The sequence below is a fragment of the Purpureocillium takamizusanense genome, chromosome 6 (assembly GCF_022605165.1).
Source record: "Purpureocillium takamizusanense chromosome 6, complete sequence".
NCBI lineage: Eukaryota > Fungi > Ascomycota > Sordariomycetes > Hypocreales > Ophiocordycipitaceae > Purpureocillium > Purpureocillium takamizusanense.
The window spans coordinates 992699-1009591 of record NC_063073.1 but is presented as its reverse complement, the minus strand read 5'-3'; the positions used below and the strand labels follow the sequence as shown (position 1 = coordinate 1009591).

Genomic DNA, 16893 nt, shown 5'->3' with positions numbered 1-16893 from the left:
GACATCTTGTCATGTAGGGTGCTGGACCTGCCCTCTCCCCTCCTCAGCTTTCCGAACGGGCGAGTGAGCCCAGCTCCCGTGACGATTCCCCGGCCATCGCAATGTATTGGCCGGCCCAGGGACCGCAGCAGCCAGCGCCCTCACCGCCACGTGCAAGCTCATTTGTCCTTTCTGGAGCCGGCGTGCCGTCCGCAGACGAGACGCTCCAGTATTGTCGTTTGAACGGACGTGCGCCTCCTTGGCTGCGGAGGCCACATCCGCCCGTTGTGATCCAAAAATCATCTTAAAAACGAGGGCTGAAACCCGTAGGCGCGGGGGGCTTGACGACGCGCCTACGGGGGGTCGCAGCATCGACCCATTCGTCGGTTTGGGGCACGCAGAGGGGAGGAGCGGCGCCGCCATCTCCAAGAACCGGCTTGGGCGCGGCGCTGTTCCCTTCTGCGGAATTAAAAAAAAACATGGGTGTCATGATGATGAAGATGAAGTCCAATGACACCCATGGCAGCAGCGATGACAGCAACAACAAGACGAGGGAGTGAGGTGAAAGCCAGCGAGACGCCCAGGGCTGAGTGGCCGTCTGCTCGCTTCCAGGGAATTGAACAGTCGGGGAATGTAAACATGAAAATTGTCCTTCTTCCAATGTGGTCCGGCACAGCAGGTCCGTGGGCGACATCGCGAAGGCTCTCAGCCGACAACGATGCCGTGGCGGCGGGAGCTGCTGCTGCCGTGGTGGCGACGCGAGTACTCGACCGCCTCGGGCTCGTACTCGTATTCGTCCTCGCTGGCACCGCTGGAGCATGACGACGCCTCGTCGCCGTAGCCGCAGTGCGCGCCGCCGCAGTCGAGCTTGACGCGCTCGCCCTTGCGGGTGATGCCGTAGCGCTCGCAGGTGCATGTGCTGACGTCCGAGCTGGGCGTGCTGTACCCGGAGAGCTGCGAACTGGGCGACGAGCTGTCGGAGCGGTACGAGAGCGAGGACCCCGTCGACGAAACAGGCGAGGCGCCAAAGTTGGCGATGATGACGGCCTCGTCGTCGTCGAAGCCCGTGCTGCCGAAGCGCGCGGTAAGCTCCTCGAGCGCCTCGGGGTCGCAGTAATCCGACTCCAGGATGTGCTTGGTCGCGTGCGGCGACATGGGCTTGGGCGCCTGGATTTGCGATACGGAGAGCGGCCGACCCTTGGGGATGTCCACGGACAGGGACGCCCGGTTGCGCGAGGACCGGTGGTGGTGGTCCTTGGAGGAGGACGACGAGTGGTGGCGTGACGACGACGACGACGAACTCTTGCTCGATGACGACGACTTGTGCGACGAAGACGAAGACTTGGACTTGTGCGAAGACGAAGACGAAGACGACGAAGATTTGGACGAAGAGCGGTGCTTGTCCGCGGGCACATCGAGAATGTTCAGCTCGCGGCCCGTCGTCGGCTCCGTAGTTGACGTGACGCTGGGGTTGTGCGCGACGTGGTAGCCGTCGATGATGTAGTAGTACCAGTAGCGCTGGCCAGCCTCGAGGGTCGAGTTCTGGAAGCGAAAGGTGCCCTTCCAGGAGCCCGACTTGGACGATGACCTGTCCTTGGAGAGGGGGAGCTGGCCGACGTAGTTGTCCCAGGAGCCGAGGAGGTGCACCGTCTTGACGCCGGACGAGACGCGGAGGGAGAAGGAAAGTTGGATGGCCGACATGTTGGTTTGTACTTGAACACTGGTTTTGCCTAGATCCTTGCAAGTCGTGCTCGTGTGTGCGTGTGTAATCGTAAGCGCGGATGCGTGCTGATGATGCCGAAAACTTCCAAAAATGAGTCCTTGAATGCGATTGTTGGTTGGTGAAAAAGTTTAGTGAGCAAGTAAATCCACGGGATCTGCTATTAGGGGGATGCTGAGATGAAGAAGGCGATTATTCGAAGCGCAAGATGGCGATGAATGATGGATGCGGCAAAAGTAACGAATTCCACAACAAAATGATAGCCGTGATGATGGCGTGAGTTTCAAAAAAGATTAAGTCGTTGTCGGTCGTCTGTCTGTCAAGCTGGCCAGCAGCAAAGTAATTGTGTGAACTGATGATGGTTGCGGAGAGATGTCAAGCACGACAAAAAGTTCCTCTCTTCGCAAGCGAAGCACCAGGCAAGCTTGTTGGTTTATGTGCTGAAGTTGCGCACGCGGCAGCAGACGACGTTTGGAAATCGGGGTTATTAGAAGTAGAAGGTAGAGAACCAGCTCTACGGGATGCGAACAAGGGGCAACGGAAGAGAAAAAAACAAAGGGTGCAAACACAGCAGACACGGGGATTCGATGTTGACGAGACTTGCTGAAGAGAGGAAGGGAAGGAAAAGAGAAGGAGGGAAGAAGGGCCGTTGGTCGTGTTGTTATAGCGCCTCCTCCTCCTCACGGGAAACGTCAGCGGTCACTGGCTGGGCGGTCGGCTGTCCCTGCTCAGCTTCCATGTTCCCATAAGCTGGCCCGCTCTCTCCGCTCCCATTGCCCACCATCATGAGTGTGTGTGTGCGCCACTGCTGCACAAGTCAGCGATCGCCTTCCCAGCAACGAGGTCGGGCGTGGTGCATCGAGTCTCGCCGGGGGTTGGGGCGGGGGGGCATCGCATCGCGAGGCGTCGGCCGTCGTGATACCGATGACAACTGTGGTTGGAGAGGCGAGAAGGCTGCCTGTCCCTGTCCCACCTGGGAGTTTCTGGGCCGAGAGAGGGGTCGGGCGCTTAAGCACAGCAATGGCTGCGCGGCGCGGCGCGTTAGCGGCCTGCAGTGCATCGCCCACCGGGCCAGTAGCGGCACTCGCCCTCTCGCCCACGCGCTGTCGGCGTCTACCTGTGCCGCCTGATTGGACCCCCGCCAGCGTCACACTGCAGGGCCCCCCTCCCCTGGGGCGTCGCCAATGGGCAACCAGTTCGTCGACTTTGAGGCTTCTTCTGCCCATGCCTGTGCATGACATGGCCGTGGACACTCATGGATGGTGTTGCTCTCAGAGTGAGAATGAGAGAAGCAGACAAGGGAGGAGATGAGACAAACGATGAGGGAGCGTCGCCGCTTTAACGCGTCCATGTGCCGATGCTCTCCGTCCTGCTGTCGGCTGTATGCACAAAGTTGCTTTTCTGGGCACACACACGGACGTGGCCCTGGTCTGTGAGCTTTCGACAATGTCCCTGGACTTTGGGCATATGGCTGCCTTCAAGTTCTCAGCAGGCGACACAGCCTTGTATCCCAATGGGGTCACAAGCGAATAAGCCCGACACGCAAGTTCAGAGGCCAATCATTCATCACTCTGCCACTATGCTTGCATAATTCTGCGGAAGTGCGAAAGTCCTCAGATGCCTTCACCACCATGGACGTGTACGATGTATTTGAACCGTCCCAAGACAGACCATGGCGTGAATCGTTATTTCTGCGCCACCGTAGTCGACGGAACCCCATCTGAGGGGCTGCTTTCTGTGACACCTACCCCAAACGATAATCTTCTCACTCTGGCCTTTGCGGCACCCCTAGTCCAGGACCGACCACACCTCGCGCGCGTCGCCTTCAATACAAGCCGTAACTCCTAATAAATCGATGCTAGAACCAACGGTATAGCTGTCCCGTTCTGAGCCAAAATCAAAAATATGTCGCAGTTGTCGAGGCGAAGCCATCTCCACTGACAGCCGGAAGACCTGGGGCGGCACTGCGGGTGCAGAGCCGGCTTTGCGGACAGTTTAAGCCGTCCTCCTTGAACCGCTGTCTCGTCTTTCTTTGGAAGAGTGGCGTGGCGCGAGGATCTGCCTGCCTCGAGGCGAGATAGCCGGCGCTTTGCCTACACGGCTTGCTCGTCTCGTCTCGACCCGCGTCAATCGTCGAGGCACCAGCTCCCTCCGCCTAATCCTTCATCTCGGCGTCGCTAATTTCCGTACCACTGATGCCCCGAATCCACAAGACATTGTTGCAGCTGCAAAAAACACACGGCCACGTCAGCACCCAAGTAGAGCATGCCGCACCTATTGCGATGCAGGGAAGAACAGTCTCCTACCGAATGAGCACCTGGCCCAGAACCCCCGTCTCCTTGTTGTCAATGACCTCGCGCGTGCCCGACAGTTGCAGGTTCATGTAGCTGTCAATCGCCTTGAGCACGCCCTGGTACTCGGTCTGCCCCCACTTAAGCCGCACCGAGACGTGCTTGTCGACGAGGTCCTGCAGCATCGGCCGCGGGTTGACGGGGACGAAGCTCATCTTGTCCGTTGAGTTCGGGGGTGTTTGCCTGCGTGACGCGTCGCGGTGGGAGATTTTCCGGGGCGTGTGATCACGGTGTCGGCGTCTGCGCAAGCGGTTTTGCGGGTTGGGTCTCGGGCGTGATGGGGAGAGCTGATGTCGTGTTTGCTGCGAGGCTGAAAGTTTCGAGGTTGACCTCACGAGCCCCACAAAAGTCAAGTACCACAGCAGTAATGACTAAGCGCTGAACATAACTATTGCATTGCACACTTTATTTGCACAATTCTCGACCTCACTTGACTTTGTCTTGTAAAGCAGCGTCACGGCCTTGGATCTTCTGGCTCATGCAAACACCTGCGAGGCTGGACCACCCTTTGTCGAATCGGACCACATCACTAAAGAGATGTTGCATACTCGAGGATTTCGGACAGAAGGCAGTCTTCACCACTGGGCATCGCGACTTGGATCTCTGCCAGGCTGGTCACTGTCCTGAGCCTTGGCCTTGTAAGTCGTGGGCCCCTCGAACACCTCATGAAGCAACAGCATCAAATCGCACACGCCTTGTAGCTTAGCGACGAACTCGAATCGAAGTTCTTCGGTATTCTGGCCCCGTAGCTCCCGCCACTATCCGCGGCCCGTCCGCGTGGCCTTCGAGCTGACCCAGGGCGGCCACCACAACATCCTGCGGCATTATCCGCCACTCATAACCGACCCACGAATTGATCTTCCCCCAGCTGTAGCGTTGTTTTTCCGCATGCATAACACCGAGAACCAGTAGCCTCGGCGGGTATGCGCGAGCGGTCATACGGTAGCATTACGGTGGTGTGTATGTGTGCGCCCGTCTCCTCTCTCCCCCTCTCTACTATGTAACTAGGTCGTGCGTCCACATATGCAGGCGGCATCGACGAGCGGCATCGTCTTCAATCCCCTGCAAGCTTGCCGCCGCTGAATGGTCGACTATCCTTGGAACGGGAGGTCGCATTCGACACGAGGCACATGATTTGTGACTGAGCCTGTGTTCGTGAAGGCAGCACGAGCAGGGCGCATGGAGAACCGGCGATGTGTTCTTTGTCACGCTGCTGAGCATGCGGTCAATATCGATGAGCCTCTGGTCGTCTAGATGCACCACGAGGGGTCAAGCCCACCAGCGACGGTGCCTTGTCGAACCCTGGGCACCGGGATGTGGGCTTGCTGGATCGACTCCTTTGTCCTGGACACAATTTTTGGGCTCCTGGTGTCTGCAATCGAAAGCCTTTGGCTTTGCAGTGTAGCCTGACCACGTACGCAATGGGACGAGATGAGGACCAAGTTGCTGCTCGTACTCATGCTCCAAGCAAAGCAGAGGACTACAGTACAGTTGGGTACTACTCGTACAAACACGACTAAACCCGGTTCTTTCTATGGAAAAGATGGGTAGTGTATTGCTTTCTCGGAATATCTGGCTGGGGTGTTGCAATCTGATCGTCTTCAAGGTCTCCTATTAACAGCCCGCGCCTACTGACCAGCCTTCAGGACGTGCTCGCCAACGAAACTCATAATAAAGTCCTTCTTCCCCAGCGGCACCCTTTCTTTCCTCAGAATCGTGTAGGCCACGGACACGTGGAAGAAAATGTTGGGCAGGGCCGCACCCATCGCGAACGCCTTGCCTGGTATGTCCAACGCCCTGCCGGGCCCCATGACCGTCGGCGCGGACTCCTCACCGAGCCTGTTGACGAGATCCTTGTCGGCATGGGCCAAGGCGCCCAAGACGTCAGCGATGCGCGCGCGCATGTCGTCGTACGAGGCCAGATCGTCATCGAGGTCCAGCGGCTCCTGTCCGGAGAGCCGTGCCACCATTCTCGCCGCGAGGTTTGTGGCCGTGTGGACCTGGAAGACCAGGGGCTTCATGTCCTCGCATAGTCGCGCCTGGAGGAGGCTGTTTGCGTTGGGCTGCTTCTGCGCCTCGTCGATGATGTGACATAGAGTCGTCAGGGCGGCCTTGGCTGTGGCGATGCTTCCGTCGTACAAGGTGAAGGCCATGGCTGCGGTTAACGGAGTGGCGTTTTGGTATGGAATCAAGCTGAAGGCGGCGAGTGCTTCTCACTTGAATAGTATTTGGTGATGGTGGAACCCCCCGTCAATGGCTAGCTCTCGGACGGCAACAAGACCCTGATGGCGAGGCCCACAGAGGTATGGTAGCGAGTGTGAGACCGATCGCGGGAATAGTGCCAGATTCCGTGGATTGGGACCCGCTTGACCTCATTATCTCGTGTTTGACAACGTGAAGGGAGTGAGTGTGGTGGCTGTAAAATCTCATTGAGTCATGCTCTGCCACGATGTCAGGGCATCGCCATCTTGGATCGTCAAGCACCCGTTAAAAAAAAGGCACCACCGACTCTCCAGAACAGTGTAGCCCGCCGCATTACAGTCACGAAAGCAAGTCGGACTCTCAACGCACACGTTGGCGAGAAAGACTATGTGCTCAAGCTCGTTGCCCTGTCGTGCATCCCGTCAAATATAGCACCCTGTCACGTGAACACCCGTCGGAAGTCTGGCGCGAAACACATCCCGCCCGCGTGTCGCATCACGAAAGGCATTAGCACACCGGCCGTCTCCGCCTCTATCAGCACACCAGGCGCGGTGGGTCTGCATTCACGAGGTTTGACGCGACGCGCTCCTGATTAGAAATCGGCTCGAGCACAGACGCTCACACATTTGGCTGTCTGCGTGCTGGCTCGCGACCCTTTGCTTATTAGCATCACACTCGGTCGACAGACATCTCCTCACGACCCACCACCACCCATAAAAGCTTCTTCCCCTCACGATGGCTTCCGACGCCGCCGACGCCGCCGTCGAGGACAGCCTCGTTGCCAAAGTGACCGAGTACGTGCGCGAGTACATGTCGCACTACGACGGGTCGCACGACTTTTCGCACATCCAGCGCGTACTCGCCCTGGCGCAGCACATCCAGGCCTCCGAGCCCTCGACCTCGTCGTCACCATCGTCTTCGCGGCTCGTCGTCACGCTCGCGGCGCTGCTGCACGACGTAGGCGACAGAAAGTACCTCAAGCCGGGCGAGGACGGCACGCGGCTCGTGCACGACGTGCTCCGCTCCATGGGCGCCGACGCCGCGCTCGCCGAGCGCGTGCAGGCCATCTGCCTGGGCGTCAGCTACTCGAGCGAGGTCAAGGACCCGGCGCGCGTGACGGCGCTCCTCGCGGCGCATCCGGAGCTGGCCGCCGTGCAGGACGCGGACCGGCTCGACGCCATCGGCGCCGTGGGCATCGGCCGCACGTTTGCGTTTGGCGGCGCCAGGGGCAGAGGCCTGGGCGACACCATGGAGCACTTCGACGACAAGCTGCTGCGTCTCGAGGGCATGATGAAGACGGACGAGGGCCGCAAGCTGGCGCGGGTTCGGACGGAGAGGCTGGAGACGATGCAACGCTGGTGGAAGGAGGAGACCGAGGCCGTCGTTGGTTGACGCCGCCTCTTTCTTTTGTTTCCTCGTAACCACACGACTCGCGCGATTGAAGTCTTGCCCCCTCCCCGTTGACAGACAACAGCAATAGACACGTCTGTCAAGGGAAGCGCGAGTCACACACCCCACACGCCGCCGCACCGACAGCAGCAGCAACAGGAGTTTCGGGAGTCGGAACGCCGAAGCCTAACAGATTGTCGAGGCACCCGCCCTGTCTGCCGCCCGTACAAGCCCAGCAAGCCCATCCATCCATCCATCCATCCCCACCTGTCAGTCAGTCAGCCTTAACTGCCCAGCCAGAACCCGCCGCCCAGCCCTAGATCCCCACGCTACGGTCTCACGTCAGGCGACGGGCTCCCGAACAGGCGAAAGCGGTGCATCGCACCCAAGAAATACGGCGGCCGTGCGGTGTGGTGCGGCCGTGGTCGCCGCCATAAGCCGTTGTCTGTTCGGCCATTTCTCTTGTCAGAAGCTATCGATTGAAATCATGGTGGGCGAGTGGGTGAACCTTGACGGCCAAGCCACGACCATCCTCACGTTCTGGCTTCTCAGCACGCACGGCGTTTCAGTTTCGTGCACACTGCAAATACTACTACAATACATCGCGATTGTCTCTGGTCTCATCTTGAGCTTCTTAAAGGCTCCTTTTTTGCTTCCATTTCCCCCTCCAGCGCTGCTTCCCTGACAACCGCAAGCTCTCCTCTCCCACCACCACTGCCCGCCGTTGGTGACTTACACGCTTAATTGTCTTCACACACCACCACCACCACCACCACGACCGCGACCGCGACCACATCTAGATTTTCTACTTACGCCACAAGACTCAAAACAACTCAAGCATGGAATCGCTGCCCCCCGAGCTGCTCTGCGAAATCTTCGCCAACCTGCCGCCCACGTCGCGCAAAAACGCCCGCCTAGCCTCGCGGCGCTTCAATGCCGCCCTCGTCGCCCGCCAGCCTTCCTCCATGTTCCGCACCCTCGTCTCTTTCATCGACCCGGCTGTCGCGCTCGCCACCCTCGAGGCCGCCGCCGCCGACCTTACGCGCCGGCCCCGGTCCATCTGGTCGCCCGCGTGCGGCGTCCCTGCCAACCTGCCCGTGCCTAGGAGCTTTCTGCTCGCCGTCTACCTCGCTATTAGTGGCCGGCCGTGGGAGGACCGGAGGCGGCCGGTGCGGCCGGGCGTCGGGTCGTGTGAAGACTCAGAGAGTAGCGAGGGCGAGTCTGTTTACGGCTCCGAAGGCAGCGTCGCGGGCAGTAACGAGTGCGAGATGAGTGCCTGTAGCCTAGGCAGGATACTAGGCCGCGAGGACATCACGGCGGACGCACTACGGCAGGCTCTATTTCGCTACGCGCTGTACCTGAGCTACAGCTACGACGGAGCTGGCGAGGCGCCCCAGCTTTGGGTATGCAATGCGAAACTCTGGGCTGGCACAGTGTAAAGATGATTTATTGTTTTCCATTCGTATGGTGGTTTGTTTCCGGCGCAAGGCATTAGAAGGCAAAGATGGGTATTGGGTCTTTGTTCTCGTGATACTATATACGGGGTAAATTTGGCGTCCTCGGTTTGTGTACATGGATCAACGACTCCGCATTAGTTCAGTTGCATCATAGGGGGCTTGCATCCCAATCGTCCAAAAGATTGTTCTCACTCCTCCGTTGGTGTGGACTTGCGCGGGCGCATGGTGACATTGCCCCAGTTGAATTACACGAGCAGGGCGGCGACGAAGCCCGCGGCGGCGGCCATGGCGCCAGCGGCTTGGTTGGCCACCGCACCGGCCGTGGACGCGCTCGTCGTCTGCCCGCCCGTCGTCGTCGGCGAGCCGGTGCCGGTGCCGGTGCCCGACGAGCCGGTAGTAGTGGGCACCAGCGTAGTGCCGCCGACCGAAGTCGAGGGCGAACCCGTGGCCGTCGGGGTAGAGCTCGCCTGAGACCCCGAGATAGTCCCCTTGGTGGTGCCCTCAGGGATGGACATTGTGCCGTCCGGAACGGAGACGGTTGGCGAGCCTGTGCCTTCCGGGATGGAGGCGTGGCCCGTATGGGTGGTCGAGGTGCGGAGCGGGTTGGTGAGCGGCGTGGAGATGTCGACCGGGGTACCGAGGCTGGTCCCCTCGGGAATGCTGAAGATGCCGCTCTGTGCGACGGCGGCGGCGGCGAAGCTGCCGGTGAAGAGAGCTGAGGACTTCATTTTGGAGTGTTTGGGCGTAGGCGTGGTCGAGTTCGTGCTGTGCTGTGCTGTGCTTTGTCGCTTCCTTCCCGGCGGGATGCGAGACGATGTATCGATGCGGACGCGAAGCGAAACGCGGCAGACGAGAGACGCAGATTTGGGGATTGGAGGCAAGTGAGAAGGCAAGTGCGTCGAGGTGAAGTACGCTCGGGGCAGGTTAGATGAAGGTCGGCCGAGAAGGAGGGGGCAGGAGAGGATGATGTACATATAAAGGTGTGGGTGGCATTGCCAGTCGAGCGTCACAACATACCCTCCGTTCCCACTGGAGGCATCGCGCCTGCCATTTACAGCCTGATTAGTGAGAGCCACAGGGCGCGGAGCCGCAACATTGGTAGGGTATGGATCAACAGCAGATTGGGTCGTCTTTGGAGGGGACAAAGCCCCAGTAGTAGGGACCAAAGTCCCCAACTGCCGGTTCGACGAGCCAACCCGAGCGTTGCGTGGCCTTTGATGTTTGGAGCACCTTGTTTTGTCTGAAGGCTGGGCGATCGCGAAGAGGGTGCCATCCCGACTGTTGCTTCAAAGTACCAACTGTCCGCCCGGATCTCTCCCTTCCCACACATGCACGCTCTCTGTCTCTCTCCTATGTGCGTGTAGTGTTTGTGCGATTGTCTCTCACAAAATTCTTCGCTCACTCAGCAGCGCAGGCCATGCACACACGCAAACCGCTTCGCTTCTCTCTCGCACTCTCTCCCCCAAGGCGGCAGTGGCCACGAGCCAGTCAAACGACTGCAACGACGACGACCGCGGTGGCGATACGAAGGGAGGGGACCACGGCAGATGCTTGATTCGGTGTCAGATCGCCCACGCGGTTGGGGATATGTTTAAACTCCTTCTGGAAGCCAGCTGGCCAGGGACACCGGGGGGGGGGGGGGGTCCCCGCGTTTGCGAACCTTTTGGCCTTGGCCTCGCACGGAGGTTGATGAGATGAACCGCCCTCCCTCCTCCCCAGGCCAGTGCTTGGGCACCTCTGGGGGGTCAAGCCGCGCCGCCCGGGTGTCACCATGAGGTCATGCAGGCGGCCCTCGGGGCGATCGCTTGGCAGGTTGGCGCAGAGCCGCTCGCCTGAGCAGAACCAAAGAGGCAGCTCGCTGGCCGCGCGGAACTTGGCGGGAGATGTGGTTAGCGCTGATCCACTCACAGACGGCGCTCGCCTGTGGCACACTCCACTGTACAACCTGGAAGTTCGGAGGTGCTTTTGCAGTAACATCGCCGGGCGCCATGAAACCTGCTCCATCCCACCCCATGCTTCCCCATACCCAATTCCCATTGCGCTGTGCGTGCTATGAAATGTCCAAATTTCGTTGAGACGAGGCGGCATACGTTGAAGAGCGATAGGCCCACAAGTAGATGATCTCAGGGCGTCGGCCATCGTGTGGAATCAGTCATTCCTTCTAGGTGCTGATAACTGCACGGGCCGCACGAAGTACGTTGAAGGTTCGTTACACGGCACCTCAGTTATGGCACTCTGCGCCCCGGCGCACTCGGGGCTTGGTCACTGGTCAGGCACCAACCTCGCCCCGGGGACCACCACAGCCCACTGAGGCGTGGGTACTAAGGTACAGCATCAATACTCATAGGCCCTCCAATTATAACATGGAGCCCAGCCACGCGAAACCACCTCACGGAGAGGAGTCTTGACGAAACACTCAGGTCACCTAGGGGCGCAGATCGCTGGCTTGGCTTCAGGCATCTCTCTACTACAAACAGGCTTTTTATAGCATCCAGGAATACTCCATATTCATCTACTTCAAACTATCCGACGGACTCGGCTCTATATCGTGCCACTTAGCAGATGAGTTGACCCAAGTTGATGGTCGGTCCAGCTACCCATGTATTTTCATCCTCAGCTTACACTCGGTCTTCCTCCCTTCTCAGAGAGCCGTGTCGCCAAGACCGGATACAATGCTTTAACAACCAGGTTCAACTTGTAGAGCTCGTTGAGGAAGATGTGCTGGAACCCGACGTCGGCTTCGGCAGTTTGGTGAAGACCGGGTATTTCCAATTGGGAATGAGCGGCGTGCTCCAGCCCGTCCGGATGCTCGCTCCGTTGTCGTAAAACGTGTTGCCGCTGGCCGGGTGCCCGCAAGGCTGGACATTGCCGCAAGGGATGTTGCCGTCCGGTGCGGTGATAGTGGTGACGAAGCCCGACGTAGGAGCCGGCAAGTGACCCGGATCGATGGCAGACAGCTCGGTCCAGTCGGTGTACGTCGTCGTCACGGAGACGGGCATCCGCTTGGCGTAAGACTCCGTCTTTGGACCGACGCGACGGTGCATCCGGGATAGTTCGTCGGCGCCGGGGGCACGGGGGCTGTCGCCTCCCAGGGGGTAGGACCGTGGCAGCAAGAGGTCACGACGGTGAAGGAGGCCGTATTCTTCGATGTACCACCTAGCTACTTGCTTCTCGAGAGATTTTAAAACCCTTGAAAGACTCCTCTGCCTTCTCGACGATATTTATATTTGCTTGTCGAGCTGAATATCCACTATTGACCCAGGCGAAATGATAGTGCAACGGGAAGCTAACGAGCTGGGCGCCGTGAGGCGTTGTATTTGTGAAACTGCGTTCGTAATAATCTGGCGGTGATATTGTTGGCTTAATAGGTGCCCTTGGAGCCGCGTGTTCGCTTTGGGCCTGCCTCCGTACTTGCAAGAGGCAAGCAGCACGTTGGAGCCCAATGTGCTGGCTGAACGACTGAGGCTGCTGCTGGTCCTCCCCGGGTGTTTGTACCGGGCTTTATGCTGCACTCAGGCCCGTCCACGTGCTCGCCGCCGCCGGTGACGAGGCCCGTGAAGGTAATGATGGCCATAGCGAGTTCCGTGGTGAGGAAGTGAGTGTGTGCCTCCAACTTCCAGGTCAAGTTCGAGTGAAGCGTCAGCAAGCGCTGGTAAAAGCTCCGTAGAAATACCACAAGAATCAGTTACAGAGTGTTCTACTGCTGGGGATGGTGATGAACATACTGTGAGCGATGATGAACTGCTCCCATAACGGACCGTCTCCACTTGACATGCCTCCTCAGGGACAAGTCCTTCGAGCACGAGTAATGTCTCGTCTATCACTAGCCAGCCAGCCGCTTCTCTCTTCCAAGACCCTTCCCATAAAACCTCTTTCTAGGGCAAAGACATATTCAAGTCTCACGAAGCGTCGGTCGGAGTCCTGCAGTCACGGCAATGGCCCGTGTGAGATTCGAGGCGGGGCGGTGTAGTCGGTGCCGAGCCGTGGTGCACGGCGACAAGACCGGCAATCCTTCATGGAAAGCCTCTTTCCAGGTTGCCATCATATTGCCAGGGTCATACTTCGTATAAGAAGATGATTTGATAGCTCCAAGTGCCGCCGCCGCTTCCTCCTCTTTGTCGTCCGAGCAACCTTGCTTCGCCACGGCACAAGCGATGGCCTCAGCTAACATCTGGTGTAAGTGCCATGACTTGCCAGCCCGCACCGCCAGCCAGCCTTGCACGAGGGCGCTCAGAAGGAAGGCACGTACTTTCTTGACTCAAACCCCCCTTGTAGTCCTGTCTCTTTGCGCGTCACGCACTGTCGTCGGACTGAAACAAAGGCCCCGCGGCGATGCGCATTGTACCCCTCCCGAATAGTCAGGTCGCTAGCGGCGAGCGTCTCGATGTAGTAGGAGTTGACGGGATCTACAAGTGGGTGGGGGCGGGCGAGACCCAGCCAGCGTCGGTGAGCAATGTGTGCGAGACTGGTCGGACGTCAGCAATACAGCGGGAGCGGCACTGGTAAGGTTGTAAGTCGACAGGACTGCCCGCAAGGGTGTGACGCCATCCAGTCGTGATGGATGTTGTGCACGGAGCCAAAGTGTACAGAAAGCAATCTGCCATCCGCAAGAAAAGATGTGAAGCCCGTCTTAACATTTCGCACAAGGTCGCCGTAGCGTGTCGCTCAATATCAAGCGTATCTTCCGTAATCCCAGTGGAAAATACAGGTAGCAACCACCGGCCTTCATCGCTGCAGAAAACTATCGTGGTTGTAAACGAACCGTGAGCCGTTGATAGGGTCAAGCATAGCGCGAACTCCTGAGTTCAGACTTGCAAGCCACATGTCGAAGAAGATCGAAGCGAGGCTTCGGTGTGCCCATGGCTTACGCTCGTGAAATGGCCCTGGCCTGCAATTAGTTCTTAATACCATGGCCGCACATGGCTCAATCTCATTCCAATTGCTAGATGGGTTGACTTCCAGACGAATATCCCTCAGAGATAAAGCACTGTCTTCAGTTGCGAAATCGGCAAAGGCCACCGGTTGTGACTGCGTTAGCTTCGTAGCAGTTCCTATGCCACCAAGGAGAAGAGTCTACAAGGTCTTTTGACCGGCTGATCAAGGGGCTTCCTCCAATGACTTCACGCATTTTGACTTGGCCGGTCGCTTCTCAAAAGAGATTTCAATATCGTACCTGCAAGCTATCTTGATTTCAAAATTTCGCATCAGCCCAGTCCAAGCCGTCGGACTGCACCCGGCACCATCCTGCTGTCCTACATCGTCGTCGCAAAGGCCATCCTACGTCGGCGTCGCTATGCAAGCTCCTCCGCACGCCGTCCCCGGCGTACACACCATGGTAGGCGTGCAGGTGCTCCCCGTCGAGCACGGCGCATTGTTTCCCATGGTGCACGGGGTCAGGGGCGGCGGAGTCGGGAACGAGACGCAGGCGCCGCGGCACGGCTCGCCGCTCGTGCAGACCATGGTCGGCGTGCACGTGCTCCCGCTCGAGCACGCCGCGTTGTTGCCCATGGTACAGGGCGTCAGAGGCGGCGCCGTTGGCGTCGCGATGCACTGTCCGCCGACGGGCTGCCCCGGCGTCGAGTACATGGTCGGTGTGCAGGTGCTCCCAGATGGGCACGGCGCGTTGTTGCCGACGGTGCAGGGGATGACGGGCGGCAGCGTCGGGGGCGGATTGATGCAGAGGCCCCCGCAACGATGGTGTGGATGACATGTTTCTGTGGGAGTACAGGTCCACGACTTGGGGCACGGCCTGTTGTTGCCGACGACGCACGGGATTGTGTATTGCGGAGGTGCAGTGATCGTCTTCGTCGTCGAGCCGCCGCAGTGGTCGTGGGCAAGGGTGCCCACGCACAACAACGCTGTGAGAATGAGCTTAATCATCTGTACCGAGTGCCACTGGAATGTCGTGCATAGTATACAGCAGATATGCAATAGAGTTGTAAAGAATGCCACGAAGCGAGCAAAGGCTCTCTGTCCCAGGTGTTCAACGAATATAACAACTCACACAAGTGCCCCTGGAGCATTAGGCGGCGGGGATCTTGGGGGTCTTTATACTACACCGCACGAGTGAATACAAGCAAGGCCCCATCGAATCAGGGGCTTCAAGTCGTCTAGTGCATGCGAGAAGTGGAAGTCATGGCCTGGCAGAGTGCTTGATAATTCTCGTGTTTGGCATCATCATGGCTGTTGTGGCTGACCTAGCGGCAAGGACACTGGCTAGGACGGCACAACCCGCGCCCAAGAAGGGCAGTTTTACGAGGCGGCTTTTACGTCGAGGCTTGAGCGATCCTCGTTGAGGTGGCAGAGCCGCCTGTGTTTGTCGGCACGTCTGTCTTCCGGCTTACTCCAGCTTGGCGGTGCATCTGTCGTGCGCCCGATCAACGTCTATCGCAAGATTTGGTGGCCGGTGTATGAGCAAAGGCAGGCAAGGCACATGGGCTGGGGATATCAGCTTCTGCAACCTCGCGACGCAGAGGAACTCGTATCTGGCGGTCGAGACTGCGGCTGATGACTGCTGCATGATCATGGATGCGCTTGGTAAGAAGCTGCCACGCCGCGCGGTTGAGCTCTCTCTGCCCACGTGCAACGCAACTATTCGCAGATCAAAGTTGATGGGTGAATGAACAGATGACGTGTAGTCTCAGGTATTTCATAGGCCTGACTGCCGTAGGCACATCTTACGAAAGTTGATGGCGCGCAGTGGTGAAACGGCGAGAGTCGGGCCGTCGGTCGACTGCCTAGCGAAGAACCGGCCCCTCGCCCTGAGCGCAACGACTGATTTCGTGCCGGCTCCCAGGATTGTAAACTTCTTTGCGCACAGTTGCGACAGCAGGGTTGATTCAGCGTCGCCGGTAAATTTTGTGTGGTCATACGAAGTACAAAGCGTCAGTTCCTGATGTGGCCCACCGGGCGCATCAGCTGACCACGATGATATCAAGGCGGCCATTCACTAGAAAATTTCCAGTGAGCTTGGGCGGCCGCCCTTTGGGATCACTGGGCCGCTTCGACCTGGATATCTTACCAAGCTGCAAAGTTGGAGCGGGACAGGCCGTCGTCCGGAGCAGCAGCTCAGCTAGCCGCGTGGAAAGACGACGCGACGACAAAGGCGCTCTGAAGCCAATGCTTGGCGCTGGCAGGGGCGAGACGGCACGTCACCGCCAGGACTCGGGAGCATGCGCCGCACAATGCGCTTTGTTCCAAACTTGCACGTGTACGACGTCGCCGAAACAGCGCTGGAGACTATTGCTTCGCGGGCGTCCAGTCGAGAGGCGAGATGGCGGATGCCGGCTCCAGTGACGCCGGCCAAGGCCCCTCCCCCTCCCAGCCCCCCTCGATATGGATGCGAGCTTCAAGTCCCGGCCCATGGACCCCGGCGCTTGCGAAAGAGGGAACGCATAATCGGCACTCGCTTTGTGATTCGCCTCGCGCAGGTGCCAAATGGCATCGCTGTTCTGGTGGGTGGGCATAGCAGTTCGGCCCCGTGCCATACTGGCAACGTGACTGGTTTGCAGAGGGACGCGCATGCAATGCATGGTAAAGGAGGGCGCGTGGGAGGGAGGGAGACGGGGAGGGGGCCGCGGAGGAGCGCGGGTTATGGGAACCTAATAATCAAGGAGGTGGGGGAAGGAGACGTTGCAAAGGCGCGGCCAGGGTTGCTTCGGGTGGGTTTGTCACATCCTATCCTGCAGCCAAGTTACTTTGTAGGCACTCATACAAAGTATCAGAGGTCGGCTTGAATTTTACTTATTTATTTTAATTTTGAGAAGGGACGCGGAAAGAAGAGGGTCGACAGACT

General features: G+C 58.7%; 8 protein-coding genes across 8 annotated transcripts; 3 read left to right on the top strand and 5 right to left on the bottom strand.

The window, feature by feature from the left end:
- Window positions 1–684: 684 nt before the first annotated feature.
- JDV02_006791 (uncharacterized protein) lies at window positions 685–1680 on the bottom strand (the record flags this gene model as incomplete). The annotated part of the gene is made up of 1 exon (XM_047988215.1): window positions 685–1680. The coding sequence occupies one exon, from the start codon at window positions 1678–1680 to the stop codon at window positions 685–687; it is 996 nt and encodes a 331-aa protein (XP_047844207.1).
- A 1573-nt stretch (window positions 1681–3253) lies between these two features.
- JDV02_006790 (uncharacterized protein) lies at window positions 3254–4346 on the bottom strand. The gene is made up of 2 exons (XM_047988214.1): window positions 4006–4346; window positions 3254–3924 (listed from the first exon to the last, which is right to left on the bottom strand). The coding sequence occupies exons 1-2, from the start codon at window positions 4203–4205 to the stop codon at window positions 3855–3857; spliced, it is 270 nt and encodes an 89-aa protein (XP_047844206.1). The 5' UTR covers window positions 4206–4346; the 3' UTR covers window positions 3254–3854.
- Window positions 4347–5485: 1139 nt separating this feature from the next.
- JDV02_006789 (uncharacterized protein) lies at window positions 5486–6229 on the bottom strand. The gene has a single exon (XM_047988213.1). The coding sequence runs from the start codon at window positions 6201–6203 to the stop codon at window positions 5679–5681; it is 525 nt and encodes a 174-aa protein (XP_047844205.1). The 5' UTR covers window positions 6204–6229; the 3' UTR covers window positions 5486–5678.
- A 758-nt stretch (window positions 6230–6987) lies between these two features.
- On the top strand, window positions 6988–7644 carry JDV02_006788 (uncharacterized protein; the record flags this gene model as incomplete). Its single annotated transcript, XM_047988212.1, has 1 exon — window positions 6988–7644. The coding sequence occupies one exon, from the start codon at window positions 6988–6990 to the stop codon at window positions 7642–7644; it is 657 nt and encodes a 218-aa protein (XP_047844204.1).
- An 836-nt stretch (window positions 7645–8480) lies between these two features.
- JDV02_006787 (uncharacterized protein) lies at window positions 8481–9080 on the top strand (the record flags this gene model as incomplete). The annotated part of the gene is made up of 1 exon (XM_047988211.1): window positions 8481–9080. The coding sequence occupies one exon, from the start codon at window positions 8481–8483 to the stop codon at window positions 9078–9080; it is 600 nt and encodes a 199-aa protein (XP_047844203.1).
- Window positions 9071–10049, bottom strand: JDV02_006786 (uncharacterized protein). The gene has a single exon (XM_047988210.1). The coding sequence runs from the start codon at window positions 9824–9826 to the stop codon at window positions 9344–9346; it is 483 nt and encodes a 160-aa protein (XP_047844202.1). The 5' UTR covers window positions 9827–10049; the 3' UTR covers window positions 9071–9343.
- A 1739-nt stretch (window positions 10050–11788) lies between these two features.
- Window positions 11789–12142, bottom strand: JDV02_006785 (uncharacterized protein; the record flags this gene model as incomplete). The annotated part of the gene is made up of 1 exon (XM_047988209.1): window positions 11789–12142. One exon carries the CDS (start codon window positions 12140–12142, stop codon window positions 11789–11791), a length of 354 nt encoding a protein of 117 aa, XP_047844201.1.
- A 2288-nt stretch (window positions 12143–14430) lies between these two features.
- JDV02_006784 (uncharacterized protein) lies at window positions 14431–14805 on the top strand (the record flags this gene model as incomplete). The annotated part of the gene is made up of 1 exon (XM_047988208.1): window positions 14431–14805. The coding sequence occupies one exon, from the start codon at window positions 14431–14433 to the stop codon at window positions 14803–14805; it is 375 nt and encodes a 124-aa protein (XP_047844200.1).
- Window positions 14806–16893: the final 2088 nt, after the last annotated feature.

What these genes read in the sequence shown, in the direction of transcription:
- JDV02_006786 (XM_047988210.1), bottom strand. Translation starts at nt 9,826, where the DNA reads ATGAAGTCCTCAGCTCTCTTCACCGGCAGCTTCGCCGCCGCCGCCGTC.
- JDV02_006789 (XM_047988213.1), bottom strand. Translation starts at nt 6,203, where the DNA reads ATGGCCTTCACCTTGTACGACGGAAGCATCGCCACAGCCAAGGCCGCC.
- JDV02_006790 (XM_047988214.1), bottom strand. Translation starts at nt 4,205, where the DNA reads ATGAGCTTCGTCCCCGTCAACCCGCGGCCGATGCTGCAGGACCTCGTC. An exon ending in CTGGGCCAGGTGCTCATTCG is followed by an intron (nt 3,925 to 4,005) that starts GTAGGAGACTGT and finishes TGTTTTTTGCAG; the next exon opens with CTGCAACAATGTCTTGTGGA.